Consider the following 22,510-nt stretch of genomic DNA (forward strand, 5'->3'; position numbering starts at 1 on the left):
TAGTAAAGTAGCCTGTAGCTTAAAATAAAATAAATAGGCCTATACTAGTGATAAAAATCTTAATCTATTTGTCCGAGTTGCTAGAAGGTCATTTCACTTTGTTTCTTGATTAAATACACAGGCAAGGCAAATGAAAAGACCCCAGGTGTTATGCAAATGAGGGTTTACTGTGTGAGAGGTGATGGGCACTTCCTGTTGTTAAGATGCCGCAGGTAGTCTCAGCACTGAGAAGCAGTGAGAGCTGCATGAATCCAATTCCTTTTCACTGTGGAGGAGTGACTGTCGCCTTCAGCAGAACCCGTTTATCCAGTTCTCACCAGCTGCTGTCAATGCACGGCATTTAAACAGGACATCCGGTGAGACTTTTCAAAGGAAACTTTGGCCTAATTTTATATTTTGATGATTTCAATTCATATCACAGTGAGCTCATTTAAATATCAGGTATTGGGATATGGTTTTTTGGCCAAACCTAAGCAGTATGGGTTTACCCATTGTTGTCAAATGAATCACTTATGTTTAAGTGCCATGTCCTGTAGTTTTCAGTCCTGGTCCTCAGGCACTATAGCCCTGATTGTTTATTTCAGCTCCCAGTTGTTGTGATAGTTCAGTAACAGAAGGGTCCTTAGGAGTGTGTTAAACTGAAAAGTAGGCCACAGCAATTCAAGAAACCAGCATGCAAGGCACTTAAACTATTTTACATGCACACTTTAGCTGTGAGATGTACAAACACACAACAATAATATATTATAACAAAGAAAACATAATTATGTTAAATTAGACTATATTAGACTATATAATTGCTCATCATACTTTCTTGGTCAATAAACACATTTATCTATTACCTGGTTGGTGAAAGACATTTTCACTGCAACATCAAAATGACAGCTTCACAATAAACAGTGATCATTTTCAGTGTGGTTTGAAAGATTAAAAAATGTACACATAGCCTTAATTGCAGTTTAAGTATCTCTGGCTCAAACTCAGCTTTTTTTTCTTTTTTCTTTATGAGACCTGCAATGGCCAAGATACAAACCCCTGACCTAAAACCCAATTAAACCACTTTGTGCCCCAAAAGCCACATTTGTGCCAGTAATGACGCACAGGCTATCTGACTAGATATGTGGCACACAACAGAGACAACGTATTTTCAGTGAAGTTGTTGCTTAAGGGCAGTTTAAAAGACATCAAACATAATGGGACACTTTTTGCACAAATACACGTGCGTTTTTACCTTTAAGTAAACTGTCACCACTTTGTGTCTCTGTGTGTCAGTGTGTGTGTGTCAGGCTTGACCCCGGCACAGCGTGGCTCCACCTGCTGCGGGCAGAGGGAGTGTCTGCTGGGTGGAGGAGCGCTCTGACGTTTTGTTGGTGTGAATGAAGTGTAAAAGAAAAAAGAAAAAACACTCTCACAACAGCTCAGCAGGCGAGACGATCGCGGAAACCTGAGGAACACTTTCTTTTGTAACCTCTTCCCTCTTCCTTCTTTCCTCAACCTGTATGACTGCGTGAAAACGAAAGGTAAAAAAAAGAAACTATATATAACTACTAAAGAAACGTTCACGCGATGGGAATAAAGTTCGTATAGCTGATGTTTAGAGCAGGTGCACAGTCTGTGACCAGCTCCAGTCTACTGTTTTCCAAGCTTTGCAAATAACCTTAATATGACTTTCTTCGTCTTACAAAAGAAGCAGACGGGTTTATTCTAAGGATTAATTAAAGTTACATTCATTTATCCAAGTTTCCTTTGTCCAGTCTGAGCGGACACTTCTGGTTCAACGACTGGGAGTTCATTGTGGACGTGTGTTTATTAGTAACTTATTAACGACCCATAATCAAACATTGGCGCTAAAATAACGTTAATGTCACCGATTAATGCCGATGAATGCGTTGTACAAGTTATTATACAGCGATGTTTGGCTCATGAACAGCTTCTGAGTTCATTATAGCTTCTCACAGCATCACTTACAGAATTAATGATACGGTAAACATCCAAGTGAAAGGCACTGAGTGTAGCCTTGGCAGGGTAACACGCACTAAAGGCAAACAAAGATAAAGAAGCTTAAAGGCCAGCAAGCCAAACGCAGAATGGTTTTTCAGTGCAATCCACGAAGGTGGCCTAAAAAAACACAACAGGAATCACCATCTATCAGCTGCAGCTTTACCTGCGAGACAGTGTTTGTTTTCTCAGGGGTTCATCTGTAAGGAAAAGAAGGGAGGCTAGAGGTGAATTTAACTGGGTGGTGTACACAGCTTCAGGATCCCATTACACAATATCATGCACACCCAGAGGTGTGTGTTTGAGCAATGCACCAAATAGTCAATCACGAAACCAATCTCTCTCTGTATTGGAATCGACATTGTTTATGCAAACTGGTTGAAGACTGATATTTTGAGAGTGACAATAAACATTTTGCTGACACATTATTGAAAACTTCACAGTATTAAACTGTGGGGTGTGGAGTTACCGGTTTGTGCAAAACTACTTACAGGTCAAACCAGATGACATGCCACATACAGTCTCTGTGGTATTTAGTGTTACAAATTCGGTAACATTACTTTTATTTTGTTTCACATGGTGTGTAAATTTGGACTGATGTTTCTCACTGTTGTTAGCACAGAACAAAATGCTTATGTGACAGTTTGAGAAGGTCGCAAGCTGTTTGCCTTTTAAGTGGTCTCAGTTCAGTTGAGAAAGATCTGATGTGGTTGTGTCATTTCTGTACAGATTACATTGAGTATGTGTGTGATGACTCATCAAAACTGCTCCACTCTCTGCTTGTCTGCTGCTTGACTGGTCTGCACTGTTAGTTTTTCCATCTTCAGTGTGGTTATAAATGACGAAACTGAAATTTGCATTTTATAGCAGTGTAATCTCATTTTTCCAATCTGTAAATGATTACATCTACTAATCATCAGCTGTGAAAGTAGTTTTTAAAATTTTTATAAAAGTGTACACTCATAGTTAGAAATGTGAGGACATGAAAATGATCCCAGCATGACAACTTCATAGCGTCATTCTTTTGTTTGTTCAGTATGATTGATTAGCAGCTCCTGCAGTAGTAATGTGCTTTCAAAAATCTAGACCGATCAGGATTTTCAAGCCTTCTCTGTAGCAACATGACAAGCTGGTTTTGTCTCAACTGAGAGTGAGAAATTATTTCATTGTAAATGTGTATTTTCCTGTATGTAAACACCGCCTCTTCTTCTCTCCTCTTGTAGCAGCTCAGTTATGGAGAGCTCCATTGAGGCTTCCCAGACTCAACGCGCCCCCAAACCTAAGCCTCCCGCCAAACCTCGGCTCGCTCCCAGGCCCTTCTCTCTGCAGAAGAACACCACCATTCACTCCATCCACGCTCCAAAGACGGTCACTGGACCCTCTCAAGCAACAACACACCAGACTGGTACATCTGAGGCTCCAGATGTCCCCAAAGCCACTCTGACCACCCCTGATCAGAAACCACCTCAACAGCCCGCCACCTCTGACTCCAAACTCAGCTCTGTAACTGTGAACACCAAAGATCAACAGAAAACAGCTACAGAGAATAAATCAAGTCTCCGTGGAGAAGATACTCTTGATTCTATTGTAGCGCAAGGGAAATCAGATCCAGCTTCACAAAGTGCTCCACCCAAGGAGACATCCAAATCTGAGCCAATCCAGAAAGAAGATGTCATCCAAACAAACCACAGCACATCCACTGATGTTGTAACTAACTCAGAACAGAGAGACGAAAAAAAGAAGGATGACCAAACTGAGACAACTGTCGTCCAAAACCTTGAGGTATCAGGGGGTGATGATTCCTCCACAGCCAAACCAATATATCGAAGGAGTAGCGGCAGGAATCGTCTGTCCGCGGTGCTCACGTCAAAGTTTGAGTCAGGTGGTCTACCTCTGCCTCCCCAGCCCACTATAACCATCTCTACAACCACCAGCAAGGATGCCGCTAACAAGCCGGTGCCCCCTGATCTAGAGCAGAGCCTGACAACATCAGAGCCAACCAACAAAGAGAGTGACGAAGGCAAACTGACGGAGGAATACAGTGGAGGAGGCAGCATAAAGCGCAGAATCAGTCTTCTTTTTGACTCGTCGTCCAAGCCAGAGCCCATTGCAAAGAGAGATGAGCCAGAAATCATAAATGGTGGAGGAGGTGTGAAGGAGCGAATTAAAAACTGGAAGGTGGAAACAGGTTCTGAGGGTCCGAAGATTGAGAAAAAGCCGCAGGTTGCACCCCGAATTCGCATTAAAAGGTTAGTGAGCTTTTTTTCCACTGTACTGTTTGGTGACTTGACTAGACATGAGTAAAATGAAGAGAATATTCTCTTGCAAGTGCAATCAAGCGAGAAGTTTATTTTAAGGTTAATGGCACATATCATTACTTGCTATTATTGGCCAGGGTTACAGTCTTCTCTCCGTCTTTTGTGCCAGATCCTGCAGCAGACATATTGTATTTAGACTAAACCGCCTTTTGTTGCTTTTGTCGCTTCCTTCTGTCTTGAGTGTGGAAGGTTTCTGCAGTGTTTTCCACCGTGAGTCCCAGTTTCTGTGAAAAAATCATGGCAAGAGAAGTGCAAGTCTGGAACTGCTGAGACAGGAAAGTTTGAGTGTCAGCTACAGTGACTTTTTTGTCATGTAATTTTAGTGTGCACTGTGTGTGGACATTAATAGAGGTGTGGTAAATGAATCATATTGCTTGCAGTATAAAGGTCGTGGCCAGATTTATGCCAAAAGATAACTACATTTGGATAAGAGTGTAAACCAGGCCAAGTAAAAGGGGTCTTTCTGAGACTAGATGTCAGTACTCCAAAATCTAGTGAAAATCTCACAGTTAGAGGGTTGGTTCACCCCTAGTATCTAGCCCCTAGATGTTTTGGAGGGTTTTTGTCTAGGTTTTGAGATATTCATCTCCCACTATTCCAATACAATTAAGGCGAGTAGAAACGTGTTTATGTCATTGGAAAATGGGATAGTTCCATGTGGCATCAGTTGATAGTGTGTTGTTTGGATTATCGTGTGTTTCTGGAGAAGGAAGTTGATGTTAATTTTTTTTTAAATGTAAATATTCAATGCTCTGAGTATTACAAACAAAACCCAGCCTGTTGGAAGCAGAAATGTAAGATGGATATCTAAAGAACTGGCAAATAAAACCAAACTATATAATTAAACTAATAATTACTAGAGGTACATGACCCTTTCATATGACCTCGTTTGAACAGATACATGTGGATCAGGATCATAAACTCTCAGTTTGAACCTCTTTTTAACTGTGACTTTTATCTCTTTCACAGCTCTGATTCAGCAACTGCTCCTACAGCAGAGAAAACACCCAAAAGTCCTCCTGTCGAACTCCCTGGAACAGGGACATCATCCACAGAGACTGTGGATCCAACCTCAAAGATCTCCCCGGAGGAGCAACCTGCAAAGAGCCCACTAGTCACATCCAAAGATGCTCCTCCTGAAGTGAAGTCATCTGAAACATCACAGGAGACACCAGGAGAACGTGAGCAGAGCAAATCAACAGAGGGTGGTGTTCAACAACGTGCTTGCAGCCCACCTGCAACCCTCACTGCCACTGACGAGGGATCCGCAGCTGCAAGTGAAAGTGCTGTAAAGAGTGACAATGTCAGACGTCGCTCTGTTCACTTTGGTGTGGTGGAGAGAGATGACGGTGGACCTCCAATACAGTTGTGCTCAGAGCCTGAATTCAGTACAGAGGAAGATGAGGCTCCTCAGGATAAATCTGAGGAGGACCCCCTTGTTGTCAAGGACAGTGAGGCCCAAGAAGAGAAACGACTGAAACAATTGGAGTTTGAAAAAAAAAGGAAAGAAGAGGAAAGCTTAAAGGAGAAGGAAAGACTTGAGTTAGAAGAGAAGAACAAACGAAAAGAAGAAGAGGAGAAAGAAAAGGCCAAGCAGATGAGGAAAGAGGAGAGAAGGAGAGAAGAGGAAAGGAAAAGAGAGAAGCTGAAGGAGGAAGAAAAGGAGAGACAGAAAAAAGAGGAAGCGGAGAGAGAAAGGTTGAGAGAAGAGGAGAGGGAAAGGGAAAGGTTGAAAGAGGAGGAGATGGAACGGGAAAGACAGATGGAGTTGATGTTGCAGAGACAGAAAGAAGAGGAAAGAGATAGGGCAAAGCAAATGGAAGAGGTGCTTAAACATGAGCAGGAGGAGAGAGATAAGGAGAAACTGAAGGATGAAGAGAGGAAAAAGGAGCTATTGAGGGAGGAAAGAGAAAGACAAAGGCTGAACAAAACTGAAGAATTGAGAGGAAGAGAGGATGAAGAGGAGAGACAGAAGGAGTTGGAGTTGGTGTGGCAGAGAAAGAATGAGGAGGATGGAGTGAGGGCAAGGCAGAAAGAGGAGATACTAAGACAAGAGCAGAAGGAGAAAGAAAGATTGAGAGAAGAGGAGAGACAGAAAGAGGAAGAGAGGATGAGGGAAAGACAGAGAGAGTTGGAGGAGGAGGAGAGGGAGCTTGAGAGGAAAAGGCAGCAAGAAACAGAAGAGATGGCGAAAATGAAGCAAATGGAAATGGAGAGACAGAGAGAAGAGGAAATAAAAATTCAGATGGAGAAAGAAGTTGCTGAAGAGCTGGAGAAGAAACATCAAAGAGAACTTGAAAGAAAGAGAGCAGAAGAACTGGAAGAAAAACTAAGACTGAGAGAAAAGGAAGAAATCACATTGACCAATTTGCAAAAGGAAGAAGAGGGGGAACAAGAGATGTCGGTGGATGAGCCAGAGCCAAATTTAATCAGCTTTGACTCTGAAGATTTGCCTCAGAAATCCGAGATGTCGGTGGATGAGCCAGAGCCAGATTTAATCAGCTTTGACTCTGAAGATGTGCCTCAGAAATCCAAATCTCCTCACACCCCTTCAGATCAAACTCACGAGCCCACAGAGAGTCAAACTGAAGTAGTCTATGACGACTTCTCCGTCAGAAACCCCTGTGTCGAGGTGGATTTTGACGATTTTTCAGTCAAACCAAAGAGATGGGGGTCACAGGCTAAAGTAGAGACTAGTCCTGTCCAGAGCTCCTCTTTGTACTCCCCGGATCAAGAGGTGGCAACTCTTGTGCCCCTGGAAGTCAGAACTGACGAAAAAAAAGTACCAGAGCAGCTGGAAAAACCAGGCAGACCAGAGCCTGTACCAGCCCAGCAGAGTCCGGAGAAGGAGGAAGAGGAGAAGGAGGAAGAGGAGGAGGAGGAGGGGAAAGAGACGGAGAAGGAGATAGAGAAGGAGAAAGAGGAAGGGAAGGAGAAAGAGGGGGAGATGGGGATAGAGAAGGAGAAGGAGAAACAAGAGGAAAAGGAGATGAAGGTGGACGAAGAGGTGGAGAAAAAGGAAGATGGAGGGGAAGAAGACGACAAGCAGCAGGAGGTACAGTAAATACAATTTGTATTGCATCTTGATTTTCATCCATGTTGATTGATTTTAACACACACTGTGGTTACACACATAATTATATACTCGTATACCAATATGTGAAAAACTGAATATTAAAGTGTCCAATTACGCAGAAAGGGTGAAGTTAAGAACAGAGTCAGGCTCGGTCATGGAAATGTGGTTATTTTACCACTTAATCACATCAGCCTGGCAGCCACAGACTTTACCTGTAACAACACATTGCCATTCCTATTGCAAGTACAACAATGACTTGTTATACTCACTCCAGCCAGTTTATCTTCAGAACACGTGCTGGCATGTGTCTGTACGTGTCATATGCTGTGTGTCAGTCATATTATCTGCCCTTGGAAAGAGCTTATTACTTTAATTAATGTCAGAGTACAAAGTGTTAGAGAAAGATAAGTGTGGACTTTAGAGGTGTCACAAAACCTGTGATGAGGGCTGGATCTGAATTTACTAACTGAAATGACTTCCCCTAAAGTTGATACAAGTAAGATTGAACCCCTTTTCTGTGTTTTACATACAGTTACAGATTTGTGCAAGGGCAGGACTCATTCCAGTACATTCAGTCTCCTAATGTATTTGCTGATTCCTCTCAGCAACTGTAACATTACATCAAACTGTATAAACTCAATAGCTGTTGGTGGCTGATGTGTGAAAAATGACTAACAGGAAGTGAGGTTTACCCTTCCTTTTGCAGCTGTTGCAGAATTTGTTACTTTCATTTTGTTCTTATTTGCATGTATGAAGAAAACTTCATTAAAAAGCAGTTCAAAAGAAAAAGATAAGATATAAAGTGTGAAAGAACAATGGATTATTTCACATGGGCATCTTGGATGGGTTATTTCCAGCAGCTGTGGGTGAGTATTTGCAGATAGAAGCGTTCCCTCAGTAGTGTTTTTGTGTGGTTTTGCAAAGAGGAAAGAGCCAGCTAAGCTATTTCTCCCTCTTTGAAGCCTCCATCTTATACGTGCTGTCAACAGCCTTTTTTTGACCACCGTTAACTGAACTGATCAATGCAGAATTCTGATATACCAGATGATGAGTACATAATAAATATCATAATATAGTATAGTATAAACTCATACTAAAATATTCCCTCTCAATCATCACTAATGACCCATGAGAAGTGTGTGGCGGTGTATGTATCTGCAGAGACTCTGCTTTCTGTCTGTATTTATATTTTTCTGTGTTTGGGAAGCTTCGAAGCGTGGGTAGTGGGCGTGTAATCCCCCAGCAAATAACAACATGTGGGGTCTGAGATCAGGATTCGTAGTGTAGGTTTCCGTTTCTCTTTTCTGTTCCGTTCTGCTCTCTATGTGTCATGTCTAAAGAGCTGCAGGTTTCTGTGACTGCTTGACTGAGGGCGGGCCTGAGCTACACACACACAGAGTAGAGAGGCCATAGCAGACAGGATGAAGCTCTACATTCTCACAAAATCCAGTTTTGAAGTCTGTTGTTTATCCTGCAGCTGGAAAACCTTTGATTGTTGGCGACCGAAGACTTTGATCACTCCTGCATGTGGCTTATCTTTCAAATTAGACAAATATTAACTTCTTGTAAGTGTTCGTATGCATGTGATAAGATACATCAATTTTATAAGGCGACTTCCAACATGGAGCTTATTTGCGGTCAGTTCACACTGGACCCATTGAAGTTATATTAGTACAGCAGTCATCAAGCAATGTCACAGCCAACTTCCAGATGGACCAACAAATAGACATGATTGGTGTACTCCTTTAAAAATGAGTGGTAGTCTAGTCAGATGGGAGGGTGATAGTCAGTAAATGTTTCTAATCCTGGAAAATGTTAGTCATGTTAGAAATATTAGAGAGCAAAGTGAGGATTGCAGCTTAGTAATACACCTACATCTTCCACACAATTTAAAGTACAATGTCAAGTACAATATTTAAGACCTGACTGTGAGAAGAGAGAAGGCAACAAAAATGAACTGTTCAAGGGGAACGGAGCAAAGAGTTGTTGATGACCCTAATGAGATCATATCAGATTGAATGAGCAGCTGAGAGGCCCGTGCCAGTCAAGACAGATCAATTCACCGCCTGTTTGAACATGCAACATTTTTTACAGAGTTAATTTAAACCCTCTGGAGCACTGAACTGTGTGTGTATGTGTGTTTATGTGTGCATCATTGTGATATTATGTTTCTGTGAACATGCTTGAGGAAACAGACCATGAACCACATACTGTTAGTAATGAGCTGCTTTAAGGCGGCATTGTACATAACCACTCAGATACCCCAAAGCCAGTGATACTGTATAGTTGCTTTGTTGGTCATGATTGTGTGTGTATGGTGGCAGTTTCACCACTGAGTGGCACTGCTGGTCTTAAAAGTTGCACTTCCTTATTTTGGACCACAGAATCCAAGGACTTTATGTACTGAACCATACAATGTTATAATACAGCCACCGTTTGTCGTTTAATGAATAACATATGATTATAGCTATTTGCTAACCATTTTATGGCTGCAAGGGAAAATCCCACAGCAAAGACACTAGTGTGTGTAAAATGAATCAGGCAGAGAAAAGCTTTTCATTTGGACCGAGCAGAATGAGTAAAATGTTTACTTGGCAAACACAAGCTGAGCAGCCGACCGTGCACACCCTCGCTGAGACTACTGAGTAAAAGACAGACAGACGGGTGGATGGACTGATGTCATAGTGAGTAGGGCCTAGGTGGTATGTGGTCAGTCCTCATTTGGATCTGGCAAACAGGGCATCGTGTCAGAATGACCATACATGGTGCCCCTATCTGCTCTCTTTCTGTCTCTCTACTCAATCTCTCCACCCTGTTTTGAGAGAGCCCGTCACCCCCCTACACACACACACACACACACACACTTTCTGGCATGTATACACACAAAAGAGGCTGGGCTAATCCATGGACAAGAAAGTTCACTATCCACTGTCCATTCTTTCAGTCATCTAGTGCTCCCTGTTGCTCCAACTTTCTCTAAACTTTCCAGTAGTCTTCCTGTTTTCTACTATTCTCTCTGCCTTCTGGTCTCACAAAGACCTGGTTCATTCAGTAACCTGCATTTACCTAGAGGAAGAGAGCAGCAGAGGGAGGTACAGAAAGCACCTTGGCCCAGCCTGCCGCACCTTCCTTCCCTCGGGATTTTCCATTTCCGAGCACAGACCTCAGCTTTGTTTTGACTCTCTCTGAAATCCCTCAGGTCTAGAGGAGATAAAGGGGTGATCTACCTCTCTGTACCTGGCTTTGGATGTTTGGAGTGACAGATATTTCCCACGCGGCTTTTTTTCTTTGTGAATGGAAAATGGAGTTGCAATATGAACTGGGACGCAGGTACACATGCAAACAGGCTTGACTGTGGCTGAATCAAGTCTCAGCAAAAGAGAAAAAGAGGGTGCTCATGAAAAGAGGTAACTGTTAAAGTTCTTGTGTGCAGGACTCAAAGCTTATTTGCTGTTTTTTTTTTACCTCAAAGGTAGAGACATAAGGACATTTCTTGATTGAGACTTCTGTCAGTGTGTTTTAAATGGATGATAAACTCACAATGGATAATGGTAATGATGAGAAAGTCTTTCTTTGGGATGTTGCTGTTTAAGGTGTCACATCCATCACAGTGAATGCTGCAGTGGAATAGTGTTGTCAGCGTGCAAACACATGGCAGGTCAGACTATTTACTTCTTTACTGAGAGCAAATAATCAACTGTTCCAGGAGGTTTGTGTGACTTGAACCATAAAGATATGGAGAGCGGGGACGGAAGTGAAAGGTGGACTATATTTCATTTTGTATGACATCAGAAGCCTGTTTTCTACAAAGGACAATTTGTGCTCTCTTTACCTTTTGCCTGCTGAAAATGACAACTAAAAGCCAGCTCACAGACCCAGCTTTCTGACTCACCCACACAATCCCTTCATCTCTAACAAAGCTGAACTTCAGTTTCTCCGGTGACCCAGTTCCCATGGTGACCTTACTACCAGGACGACCAGCTGTGTGAGCTTTTCAGCCATGCAGTACTTGGGAGGGAAACTGTCAGCCGCCCAGCTGCAGGTGGCAGGCTGGGTGGGCAGTGTACGACGCTCCTTGCAAGGGGCTCTGGAGCTGGTCTGGGGAAATGCGGAAGAAAAGCAAGAAGAGGAAAATGACGATAAAGAGGAAGAAGAAAGTGGAGATGGAGAGGGAAGGTTTCAGAGAGCCATGTTGCCACTTCGTAGCTTTGCCAGACGGAGCAGGAGGTCCATGCGCCACTTCTCCCTCAGAAGCCGACAGACTCTGAACAGGAGAGCCTCTCAAACCTGCTCTGTAAGAGCTGATTTAGCAACACAGGAAATGTCAATGATTGCTCTACAATATTCTGCTCTTATCATATCCAGGTCAATTTTAATGAATAGAATGTTTTAATGAAAATCAGATATTACATTTATAGCCTTGGCTAGCTAGTTTTCATTGACATTAGGTCAATGGAAATAACCCCTTCAATGCATCAACAGGGAGGTTAATGAAAATTACATACAATAATGATTGTATCAGAAGAATTTTAACAACATAAGAGAAGGATCCAGGTCCTTAGTTAGGTCATAGTTTACACCAAAGCTCCATGCAACTCATTGCCTAACCAAATGTGTACATCCCCATTTGTTAAGAGATAAACATGCAAATGTGAAAAGGGGGTGCAGTAGGCAGTGGCAGTCTGTTTCAGGAAGGACATGGTTATCTGATAAAGTCGTCCAAATGTGGTGTTTTATCAGCACACATGCATGCCCTTTCCCTCTCTGTCTGTGGTGTGTGTCAGAGATAAAGCAGAGGTCTAAAACAAAGTGTGACATAGTGAGATGAGGCTCATCCAACTGCAGATGTCTATGTCCAGTTTAGCTACATCTGCCTGATGTTTGAGCTGCCCACATTTGCTCTTGCTTTAGTCATGGCAATATCTTATCACATTTCATGTCGATATCCATGCGTATAGCCATCAATTTTTATCTACTTATCCTAGTATTGTCAATACTGGATTTCAACTTTCAACTTCTCCTGTAATGCTATAGTGTGAACACTACCCTACCACTACTAATTATATACATATATGAATATGATATCTATAATTTATGTATTACATAGTATAGCATTTCTTAAAACTTTGGAATCGACGTAGATTTTAATGATTAAATTGGCCTCAATGTAGAATTTTATTTTAAAAATTTGGCATGCTACCGAAAAGGAGATAAGAGTAGATACACATCGTATATCTGATGTTTATTTCAACGCCACATTTATCACCATCTGGTTTAGATATGAACTACAATAACTTGTGGACTTGTGAACAGTGGACGCAGCATACTTGTGTAGGTGTGTGTGTCTGTGTCTGTCTGTGTTTTCATCTTACTGGGTGTACATGCATTCGAGACACAAAGACTAAAAGGAGAAAGGAACGTGCAGGCTATTTCCACTCTTAATTTGATTATGCATCACTTTCCCTTGTTAGAGGTGATGTTTTGTTGACAGTCTTAATTTGTTATCCTGGATTAGAGTTGTGGTTAGTTGTACTCATAGCATCTTTAGGATGATATCCTCCCCACTACGTCGTAAACAAGCTCTCCTACACATTCCATTGACTGTGACAAAAATGTGATGGTGGTAAACTATAATGAAGCTAACTCTGTCTTGACTTGCACATCCTCCACGCTCCAGTGCACTTACTGTACTGGTACATTCACACAGACACACAGCGATTACTACAGCTTAGAGGTGAAGTTTTTAACGTATGTTACTTTACAGTGGTCCTAAACTGTTCAGTTATTATTAGTAAAATAAGGAGTCTACCAGCATACTCTGTGCACATGCAGAGTAAAGCTGCACTAACATATACTTTCAAGTTGAATGGCTCAAATGACTGAATGTTAGATGTGACAGGTGTCGCTTGTTGACAAAAACACACAGATATTTATAACTCTGTTCTTCCCCTTAACTTTATGAAACATGTTTCAGAACATGTAAGCATCTTTCAGTGCAATGTCTGTTTTCAACCACAACAGACATGTCTTTCACTGATAAACCCACTGTACTATAAGTTACCTTCCTAGCATCAAACAGCAGACAGACAAAGTAAGCTACTTACTAGTGAACATACAAGAGCATTTAGCAACTAAGGGGTCGCTAAACTGTCTCTGGAACTGATAGAAACCGACATAGAGATAAAAGGAGAGTGAATATTATTTGTCAGGTGACACAAACACAGATCCATATGAAAGCTAGTTGTTGCTTCTTGTCTGCTAGATGTGCAATTAGGCAGCTGTTTGTTACCACCATTGCCTTATCAACTATATAAGGTGATAATATATACTGTATGCTTCATATATGCTGCATATGACAAGTGGAATTTGCATTTTGTTTGTGGCAGAGTCATTTCTGAATCATAGATTTAAGGAAAGCAGACTGTTTCAGACTGAGATAAACCCATTTTCTCTTTCATTATTGCATAATTGTTTCACTGCCAAACATAAAATGAATTAAGTTCCTCTTTTTTGTTCTTTAGGAGATTTTGGAAATGATCATAGAGGCAGGTGTCAGAGTCACACGATTTACTGAAAAATGCGGTTTCAGTCTTCTTTTCAACTACACTGGAAGGATATGGAGACAATCTTTCACTGTGGAGTAGTTGTCTCGTGTTTCTGTTAGAGCAGACTTGGTTTTTCTCTGCAACGAAACACAGTCTTTGATTATAGGAAGCTGCTATATGAATGCTGAGTAATAAAGTGGCTTGTGAAGTGTTTGAGACGTGTATGAAATCATACTAAGGCCTTACCTTCACAAGTGTTGTTCTGCAGGTGACAATATCAGACAACACAAGAGAGGGATGTGTACCTTGTGTAAATGTGAAGTGAGCTTAAAGGAATGTTTGTGAGGAAGTGCTCAATAGTTGCTCTTGTGAGTGAGTTCTTTTTGTGTGCACCCATGCATTCCAGCATGTAGGCGTGACAGCATGAGTGTGTTTGGGTTATCTGTGTGTACATGTATATTATAGGTGTGTATGCCAGTGTGTGTGTGTGTGTGTGTGTGTGTGTGTGTGTGTGTGTGTGTGTGTGTGTGTGTGTGTGTGTGTGTGTGTGTGTGTGTGTGTGTGTGTGTGTGTGTGTGTGTGTGTGTGTGTGTGTGTGTGTGTGTGTGTGTGTGCGCGCGCGTGCGTGTGTACATGCAAACACATGCTCATGGTGTTTATTGAGGACAGCCCAGCCTCTGTGACCAGCTCATTAAAAGATGCATGCTTGGCTGGTCCTTAGTCCTCGCTCCCTCTGTAGTTAGTGATCGTGGCTCAACACACAGTTCATTTTCTGCCCCCCACAGTCCCACAATGTGAAATTCTAATATGCAGATTTACAGAAAGACCAAAGTTCATATTAGAAAGCAGCATGGCCAACAGAAAAAAAGGAAATTGGAGGTTAAACACTTCTAATTTCTTCCTTTATTGTTTCCTGTTTTTTTCTTTTTTAATATGGCCGGCTTTCTTGTTCATTTTTACCAATTTAAAGTCTCTCTTTGTGTCTCTTAGACTCAACTTAACAGTTATTGTACAGATGGTCAAGACACTGATGCTTTGATAGACCTTGAGCCAGACCAGCAGAATGGTGCCTGTGAACCGACGTCTGAATCTCACAGGTAGGAAAGCTTTGGTGTAATACAATACAAACCCTTCTTACTGCCCTTGGACTGCAGATTGATGTCAGTAACTCCATTTCAATTATTGGACACAGACAGGACTGAACAGGTTAATTTGATCAGTCTTTGTGTCATGTGCTGAAGGTGGGGCTCCACGTAGACATGGTTTGATTTAAACTGGGTACACCTGCGAATACACACCCTATACTAACCCCAACCCATCTCACTTTGAAGTAAGTAGCCTGGAGGTGCAGTTTAGGAGGGCCAAGTTTAGCTCTGGTTTCTTAATATAATCAGTGAAGCTTGAAGTGTAACCAGTAATAACATAGTTTGGCTGGGAGACCATATTGGCTTCTCTGCATTTGAGAGTGACATATTAATTTAAAAGAACTTCAACTTCATGAGTTACTGGGAATATTTAACTGAATGAAACATGCAATAGTGAGATTTCTGTTTCTGAAACATAATTCCTTTAACAGTATAACCAAGTGCAGCTGCATAGTGAAGTACTGTCAAGAGTTGAGCTCCCTGTGCCCCCTTGTGGTTAATAGAGCACAACACAGAAACTCTGAAGAGCTGAGGTTGTTAAATTGGATGGAAAAAGCTCTCAAGACTAAGCTAAAAGCATCTCAACAGTAATATAAGCCCTCTCAGCTTAATATGTGTTATTCTGAATAGTTTTCTTTGTTCCTCAGTGTAAAGCCTGCCGCTGACCAGCTGCCTGAGGTCTCCTCTGAAGATGTTGAGACTACTGATTTTCAACCAGAACCAGACCTGCCTCCATTCCCTGAGGTTGGTGACTCTCTGTTTTGACACTTTCCCCTGTCATGATTCATGACTGCTGATGTCTGTATCATCTGCTACAAACATTAACATATGATTTGGTTGTTACTTTGCATATCTGTCTCAGAAAATGTGTGTGTCATTGTAGTGTGGTGGCGCATTAATATACGCCAATAAATACAGTGTCTATTCATTACTCTGCACAGAGCTCCACTCCTCTCCTTGACACCAGTGCGCAGAGATCCAAGGCAGATCTGGGTAAGAGGCGAATTCGAACACGTCCACCAAGCCGGCTCTGTACAGGACTGACTCAGACGGACGGCCCTGACTGGAGGTCCAGTGACTCCACAGGTTATTACAGCATCCATCACTGATTTTTTTGTTTCAAAGTAAACAAGCAATATTTCCACCAAATACATCCGATGTAGTCGCAGAGCAGTCTGGAAATCTTGACTAAGTGCATGTTTTGATGCGTTAACTTTATTTCAGTTGAAAAGGAGGAGTCTTCCAAGCAAAGGGAGTCAGATTCTGAGGAGGAACAGCCTAAACCGAAAATAGTCTGCTCTCCTCCTCCCACTTCTCAGAGAGTCCCCATATTTCCTGGCTTGAACCCTGCAGCCCTAATTGTAAGTTCTCAGAGTCTGAGCAGAGTTTAAGTTAACTGTTTTATGATAGATACTGTAACGTGATGTAAAAGGGTGGAATTGACATGGAGTAATGTGTACTTAACTTGTTCCCCAAGGCTCAGTTAAAAAAGAAAACAGGTGGAGGAGGTGCTGGAGGAGGAGATGAAACAGACGATAAGAGCAAACAAGCAAAGGAAAGTCCAAATGAGGAGATAGCACCATCTCCCTCACAACTGTCACGTTCTTCTCGCTCTGCTTCACATCTTGCGGGAGCTGCACGAGTGCTGCCACCCATCGGCAAGGCAGACGGAGGGTAAGAACAGAGCATGACGGCACACTCATATCCTGAGAAAAGATGAGACCCATGCAAAAATGTTTAGCAAAAGTGATTGAAATATTGATTCTATGTGTTGTTCAGTGCCGTATCCTCTCCTGCTTGGCTGAAAGAACTGAAGTCTAAGAAGCGTCTCAGTCAACATGAAGGTGAAGCGTAGCCCAAGTGAGTATTAGGGGGAAATTAAAATACTAGAGACACAAAAGCTTTTCTGTATAATACAGTTAAAATATTGCTATAGAAATGGAGAGTTCTGTTGTTGCCCTGTGATACACTGACGGTATGTCGGAGGTATTTCCCTGCCGTGTGTGCAATATGTTATGTGCAATGTGCTTTTTTACCATGGGGTGGGTGCAGTATTTTGTTATGTGTAATTTATTGTTGTGATTGAAACAGCTGGAGCTGTTTTGTTCATATGTTTTCTGCTGTAACCATGGAGGCATTTATGCACGCAGCGTTGAGTCCAAGACAAATTTCCCTATGGGGACAATAAAGTATATCATATCGCATCGCATAGTATTGCATCGTATCGTATCGTATCGTATCGTATCGTATCGTATCGTATCGTATCGTATCGTATCTTTCACTCTAGACCATGTTCCTCTTTAGGGCCTGTTCAGAGCTTTTTTTGTGTTTCATGTGGGATTTGAAGCAATATTGTTAATATCATGTCGACAACAATTATTGTCAGGACTGTCCCAAATGTCCACTTAGACATAAAGATGAATTGATTAGAATTTGGTGGTCAGAGGCCTCACAAAACATGGTTTTGGCCATAAATCAAGAATTAATTTAATGCTAATTATGACCATATTTAATATTATCTAATAGGATTACATGATGAAGTGATGATATTTTATGATCTTGGGTGCCCAGTTTGAGACTGTTGTGATGGATCTTCTGTGCTGCCAGGTTGAAGATGTGTTTAAAGCTTCCATGTTTTAGAATGTGTAGCTTCTTTGCAGCAACATTTATATCTGAAGCATCATCTACTATCATGGCCATAACTTTGTTGTTCTATCAGAATCAGCTTTATTGGCAAAATGTGAACACTGAAGGAAAATACAGTGAATGCCTTTTATTTCATTCCTTCATCACTACAAATACTATATGAGTCTGGCCAGACATTGATGTAAACTGTAACTTGACTGGTTGGCGGAGGCATACAATCACAAGAATGTATTTCTAGTTTCTTTCTTTTTTCCAATTTCAACAACATTATTGGTTGTCAGAGACACATTTTAGCTGTTCTTAGGCAATGATGATCCAGTGTTCACTTGGGGAAAAAACATGTTTTGTATGACATTCCTATGGCTTCACAACAGAATTTTTAGACACATTATATATGTGAGAGCATTCACAGACCACGAAGTGCATGTGAACTGTAGATAATAGGTCTTCATTCCAGGAACATAAACTTAAATGAGCATGGGATTTTTGACATAACTTACAAGAATGGATTTGTGTGTGAGTCATTATGCAAGTCAGCTGAATAGTTGTTCGTATAATAGAGAGTGAATGGTTCAAACTTCTCTGCAATGCTGTCAAGAGCAATCATGTTATTAAGTGCTGAATGACTAAACTGACAGCACAGAGAAAAACAGGAAGTTGGCAATATTTCTACAGCCTTTTCTCCTATCATGGTTACAATGGCACAGTGGTTAAGAAGGCGTCGGTGTTAAGTTTAAGCTGCTTGATGCACTTTTACTTGCCCTTAGGGCTGTTGCTTGTAGCTATATTTTGATTTCACATTTACTGTTCTTATGTTTGGCTTAGTGAAAAGGGCATAACAGGGTTTTGGATTTAAGTGCCACTTGTGCTAAAAATGAATGTACTCATGGTAGAGTACTTTCACAAAAACCCATCCAGTACATACATGATAAATGCTGACTGTATTAACTAAAGTAAATGTCATCTGTGGTTTTGAAACTTCTCTATGAACTAACTGTGTATATTTTGTTCCCTTTAGGAGACGCTGTGCTGTTGCTCTTGAGCAAGAATCAATCCATCTCAGATATTGCTGCTGACAGACACCTTGCCACGATTGCTCCACTTTGCACTTTGAGTGCCTTATTTTGGACCTTTACTGAGATATGCAGTAAGGGAATTCAGGCTTTTGCTGAACATAGAGGCCATCAAGTACTTTTCATCTTGTAAATGGAATATGGTGCCAAGACTATGTGCCAAGACTGTGATGTGTTTATGCCAAGTAAATGTTTTATCAACTGTTGTATAGAGGCTCAATGGAGGCTGAACATCCTAATGTAGTGTAGAACAAAGCCACACATTGTCTTACTGGTTCATTGCTTTGTTTGGCTGTGTAAGTCCATCATTTACTGACAGGGACTGATAACATTAGGCCTTCAGCAAAGTATCTTCTTTTAAACACACACAAACACACACATATGTACAGAAATTCTGAATGTGGATTGCACCTTGTGTGTGTTTAGTTTAAATTGTACAAAATGCCTTTTACATTATTTCACCAATCATAGATTGTCTCAAGTAAACCTACCTAGCACTTTAAGAAAAATGATAAGTTACTCCAAAAAAGTAATGATTATAATTAAGGAAAAAAAATGCTTGGAGAATTTAAGGACAAATAAGGGAGGATAATTTGTGTAGATGCCCTTATTAACAGGCTTAAAGGGTATTAGTTTGGAATAAATATGCACCTGGAAGACCCTGACTTAATCAATGAACTGAACAAAAATTAGGGCACCAAACAAGGTGAAATGAGAAGATTTCAATGATAAATCAAGTAATGGGCCCTATTACTGGTAAAAAGCAAATTATGGAGGTTACTGGTACTGAGGGATAAGGCTGATTTACATATGCTCATAGATGATTTAGATTTGGTGGATATATGGCTGTTAATGAACCCAAGTGACAAAGAATATACTGCCTTAAATCTTACTCTAATCACACACCAGTTGAAACTCAAATTGATTTAAATCCTGAAACAGGAATGAACTCAGTGCTGTTAAACAAAGAGGTGCTCAGTGAAAAGTTGGCTGAGGACCTGACTCTGTTTTTTGAATTAAATGTAGAGGCCATAGCGAAGTTGTCTTCAATATAAGAGGCATCCCGAGGCATACACGGCAGGAAAATGGATAGCACAAACATCTAAAAGGAAAAAAGAAAACATGAGCCAAATAACTTGAAATAACCACATTGGAAAAGACTCTATCAAGACAATATACAGATGATTTAGATTTATATATTTTTATACTTGTGCAATCAGAAGTTTGAATGAGATAATATATGTAAAACTAAAAAGCAGAACATGCATTAAATGTCTCCAGGTATGAATTGCTGTCCCATTGAATATTTCAATACATTTGTGGACATGTTGGCTCCTATCTTATTAAAAGTGTATCCAGAAATATTTAATTTGGAGTCTTTGCCTAATACATTTAATTAAGCACTAAAATGATTGATTCTAGAAAAAGATAGCGACGCAGTGGATCCCTCAAATCTTAATTAATGAGGACTGTAAAATACTGACTAAAGTATTAGCTTCACGATTAGAGAAAGTGTTGCCATTTATAATCAATATAATTGGCTTCATCAAAGGAAGGTCCGCAGCTGACAGTTTAAGAAGATTACTACATTTAATTTGGTTGAACTCCTCAAACTAGTGTCCCAGTCACTGCCATCTCCCTGGATGCTGAAAAAGACTTTTGACAGGGTGGAATGGTGATTCCTAAGTACAGCTCTGTCATTCTTTGGGTTTGGCTCTGTCTTAAATTGTGGATCAGGACTTACTGTGTGTAAAAAAAAATTACAAATAATTTCCCAAACAAATTGCATAATTTCCCAATTACCCTCTTTCTCTGCTGTTATTCACAATTTTCTTGGAACCTTTGGAAATCATGATTTGAGCAGATCCAAATATTAGAGGAGTGAAGGGAGCTGGAAGGGAGAATAAGCTGATGCTCTATGCTGATGATATTGTATTACTTATTAGCAATTCCTTCAACTCCCTACTCCCATTTAAGAACACTATCCAATTATATTCTGAGTTCACATGTAGTAATTAAATCTCTGGTTGAAGCTCCTCAGTTAAATTATCTCTCTATGATGCTTCCTTTAAAGATCCCTGATTTCATGTATAAGCAGTACATCAAAATATTAATACAAAATCTCATAAGAAGAATAAGATGTGCATGGGCAGGTACAAAGGAGGACTCTAAACTACCTAAACATTGTGTTAAAGCTGATCTGGGTGTAGATTGGCTAACTATAGAACTATGGAATGGAACCTTGCTGCACCATATTGTCCGATTACCACTCCTAGTATCTTACTCAAAGAGTTTTTTAAACCAGTCATATACCTCACTCTTGAATTACTCTAAAATACACATGAGAAAAGATGTGATGTACTGGAAAGAATGTCAGTCTGCAGGAGTAAATATAATTGGTATGAGAAGGGTATATTTATGTCATGTCTGGATGTGCTGAGGAAATATAGAGTTGTAAGTGGAGGGAATTTCTGGAAATATATAAAAAAGTGAGACACTGTGTTTGGTAATATATCCAAGAATGGTGAACCACCAAGTAACTCTTTAACTGAGTACCTGCATTACCTCAGGATGTTCATAAAGTGTCAGTGTTTTACAGTGTTCAAACACTCCACAGGTGATTCCCATAATTACCTCTAAGTAATACGGCAGAAGGACCCTACAAATGATGTTGAAGATAATGAGTGGTCAGATATTATATCAAATGTGTGGAGAGACAAGTATTCAATATAAAATAGTTCACAGATATTACTGGATACCGACTAGACTTCACAAAATAGAAATTGCTGACAACAATCATTGATTGAAGTTTAAGTGTGAATTGGGCACACATTTGCACATGATCTGGTTAACTTTTACCAGAAACTTCCTTAGTGGAAACGGGGCTATGGTATCAACCATCCTGAGCATTCTTGACAATAAAACAAATAAAATATGGTCTTGTCACAGCTACAACTACAAAATTGGATGAACCCTATATGTCCAACTGTGAAGGAAGGGATTGATGAAATGATTTCATCATATGAGCACATGTTGGGAAAAATTAATTGTTGGGGTGGGGGGCCGAGACATGGGTTCAATTTTGGTTGCATGTTAATGGAATGTAAATGTGTTAATTAATGACCATTTTTTGTATCCATGGTTTTTATTTTACGTTAAGGGCTGGCCGTCTTCTGTTCTGTATAAATGTCCTGTACTGTCTGCTCTATGATATGCTGCATTATAAAAAATTTAATCATAAAAAAAATTCTAAATAACTACCGTCCACACAGTGCATCTAATAGCATGGCCATGTACCTACCTGTAGTAACAGGGTCAAAGGAAATGTTTCCTTTTGCTACACAATGGATGTCTTACTTCTCTTTTAAATAAGATGTAAATACAACTCAAAGATGTGTTCCCTGATTTTATTAAAATGCCCAATAGCTGGTATGTTTACGATATCAGTACGTTATCTGGGAGAAAATGCAATGATGCTTGAATGCAACAACAGAATCTGGGAGTGTTTTGTAAAATGTCTAACTCCAAAAGTGTGTTAATCTGATGAAATTATTTTAAGTGCCTTTGTTTTTAATGGTAAAAAATAACCATTGTCAACTCTGTAATCACTGATGATCAACATGTATAATGTATGATAAAAGGAAATTTGGGGAATTTTATTAAAACTTTTTCTATGAAATACAATTGTTTGTATTTGTATGTTTTTGAT

General features: G+C 40.5%; 1 protein-coding gene across 2 annotated transcripts; it reads left to right on the forward strand.

Moving 5' to 3' along the window:
* The first annotated feature begins 1,364 nt into the window (after positions 1 to 1,364).
* LOC128354991 (trichohyalin-like) lies at positions 1,365 to 22,478 on the forward strand. 2 transcript variants are annotated; one of them, XM_053315125.1, is made up of 10 exons: positions 1,365 to 1,520; positions 3,222 to 4,247; positions 5,286 to 7,371; positions 14,928 to 15,034; positions 15,730 to 15,826; positions 16,024 to 16,168; positions 16,307 to 16,443; positions 16,560 to 16,756; positions 16,862 to 16,942; positions 18,747 to 22,478. In XM_053315125.1, exons 2-9 carry the CDS (start codon positions 3,232 to 3,234, stop codon positions 16,935 to 16,937), a joined length of 3,861 nt encoding a protein of 1,286 aa, XP_053171100.1. In that variant the 5' UTR covers positions 1,365 to 1,520; positions 3,222 to 3,231; the 3' UTR covers positions 16,938 to 16,942; positions 18,747 to 22,478. The 2 variants fall into 2 exon arrangements, with proteins under 2 accessions (XP_053171100.1, XP_053171101.1); XM_053315126.1 differs by having other exon boundaries at positions 1,373 to 1,520; positions 3,225 to 4,247.
* Positions 22,479 to 22,510: the final 32 nt, after the last annotated feature.

Source organism: Scomber japonicus, chromosome 3 (assembly GCF_027409825.1).
Source record: "Scomber japonicus isolate fScoJap1 chromosome 3, fScoJap1.pri, whole genome shotgun sequence".
Lineage (NCBI taxonomy): Eukaryota > Metazoa > Chordata > Actinopteri > Scombriformes > Scombridae > Scomber > Scomber japonicus.

What these genes read in the sequence shown, in the direction of transcription:
- LOC128354991 (XM_053315125.1), top strand. Translation starts at nt 3,232, where the DNA reads ATGGAGAGCTCCATTGAGGCTTCCCAGACTCAACGCGCCCCCAAACCT. An exon ending in GAGGTCCAGTGACTCCACAG is followed by an intron (nt 16,169 to 16,306) that starts GTTATTACAGCA and finishes ACTTTATTTCAG; the next exon opens with TTGAAAAGGAGGAGTCTTCC. An exon ending in TGAACCCTGCAGCCCTAATT is followed by an intron (nt 16,444 to 16,559) that starts GTAAGTTCTCAG and finishes TTGTTCCCCAAG; the next exon opens with GCTCAGTTAAAAAAGAAAAC.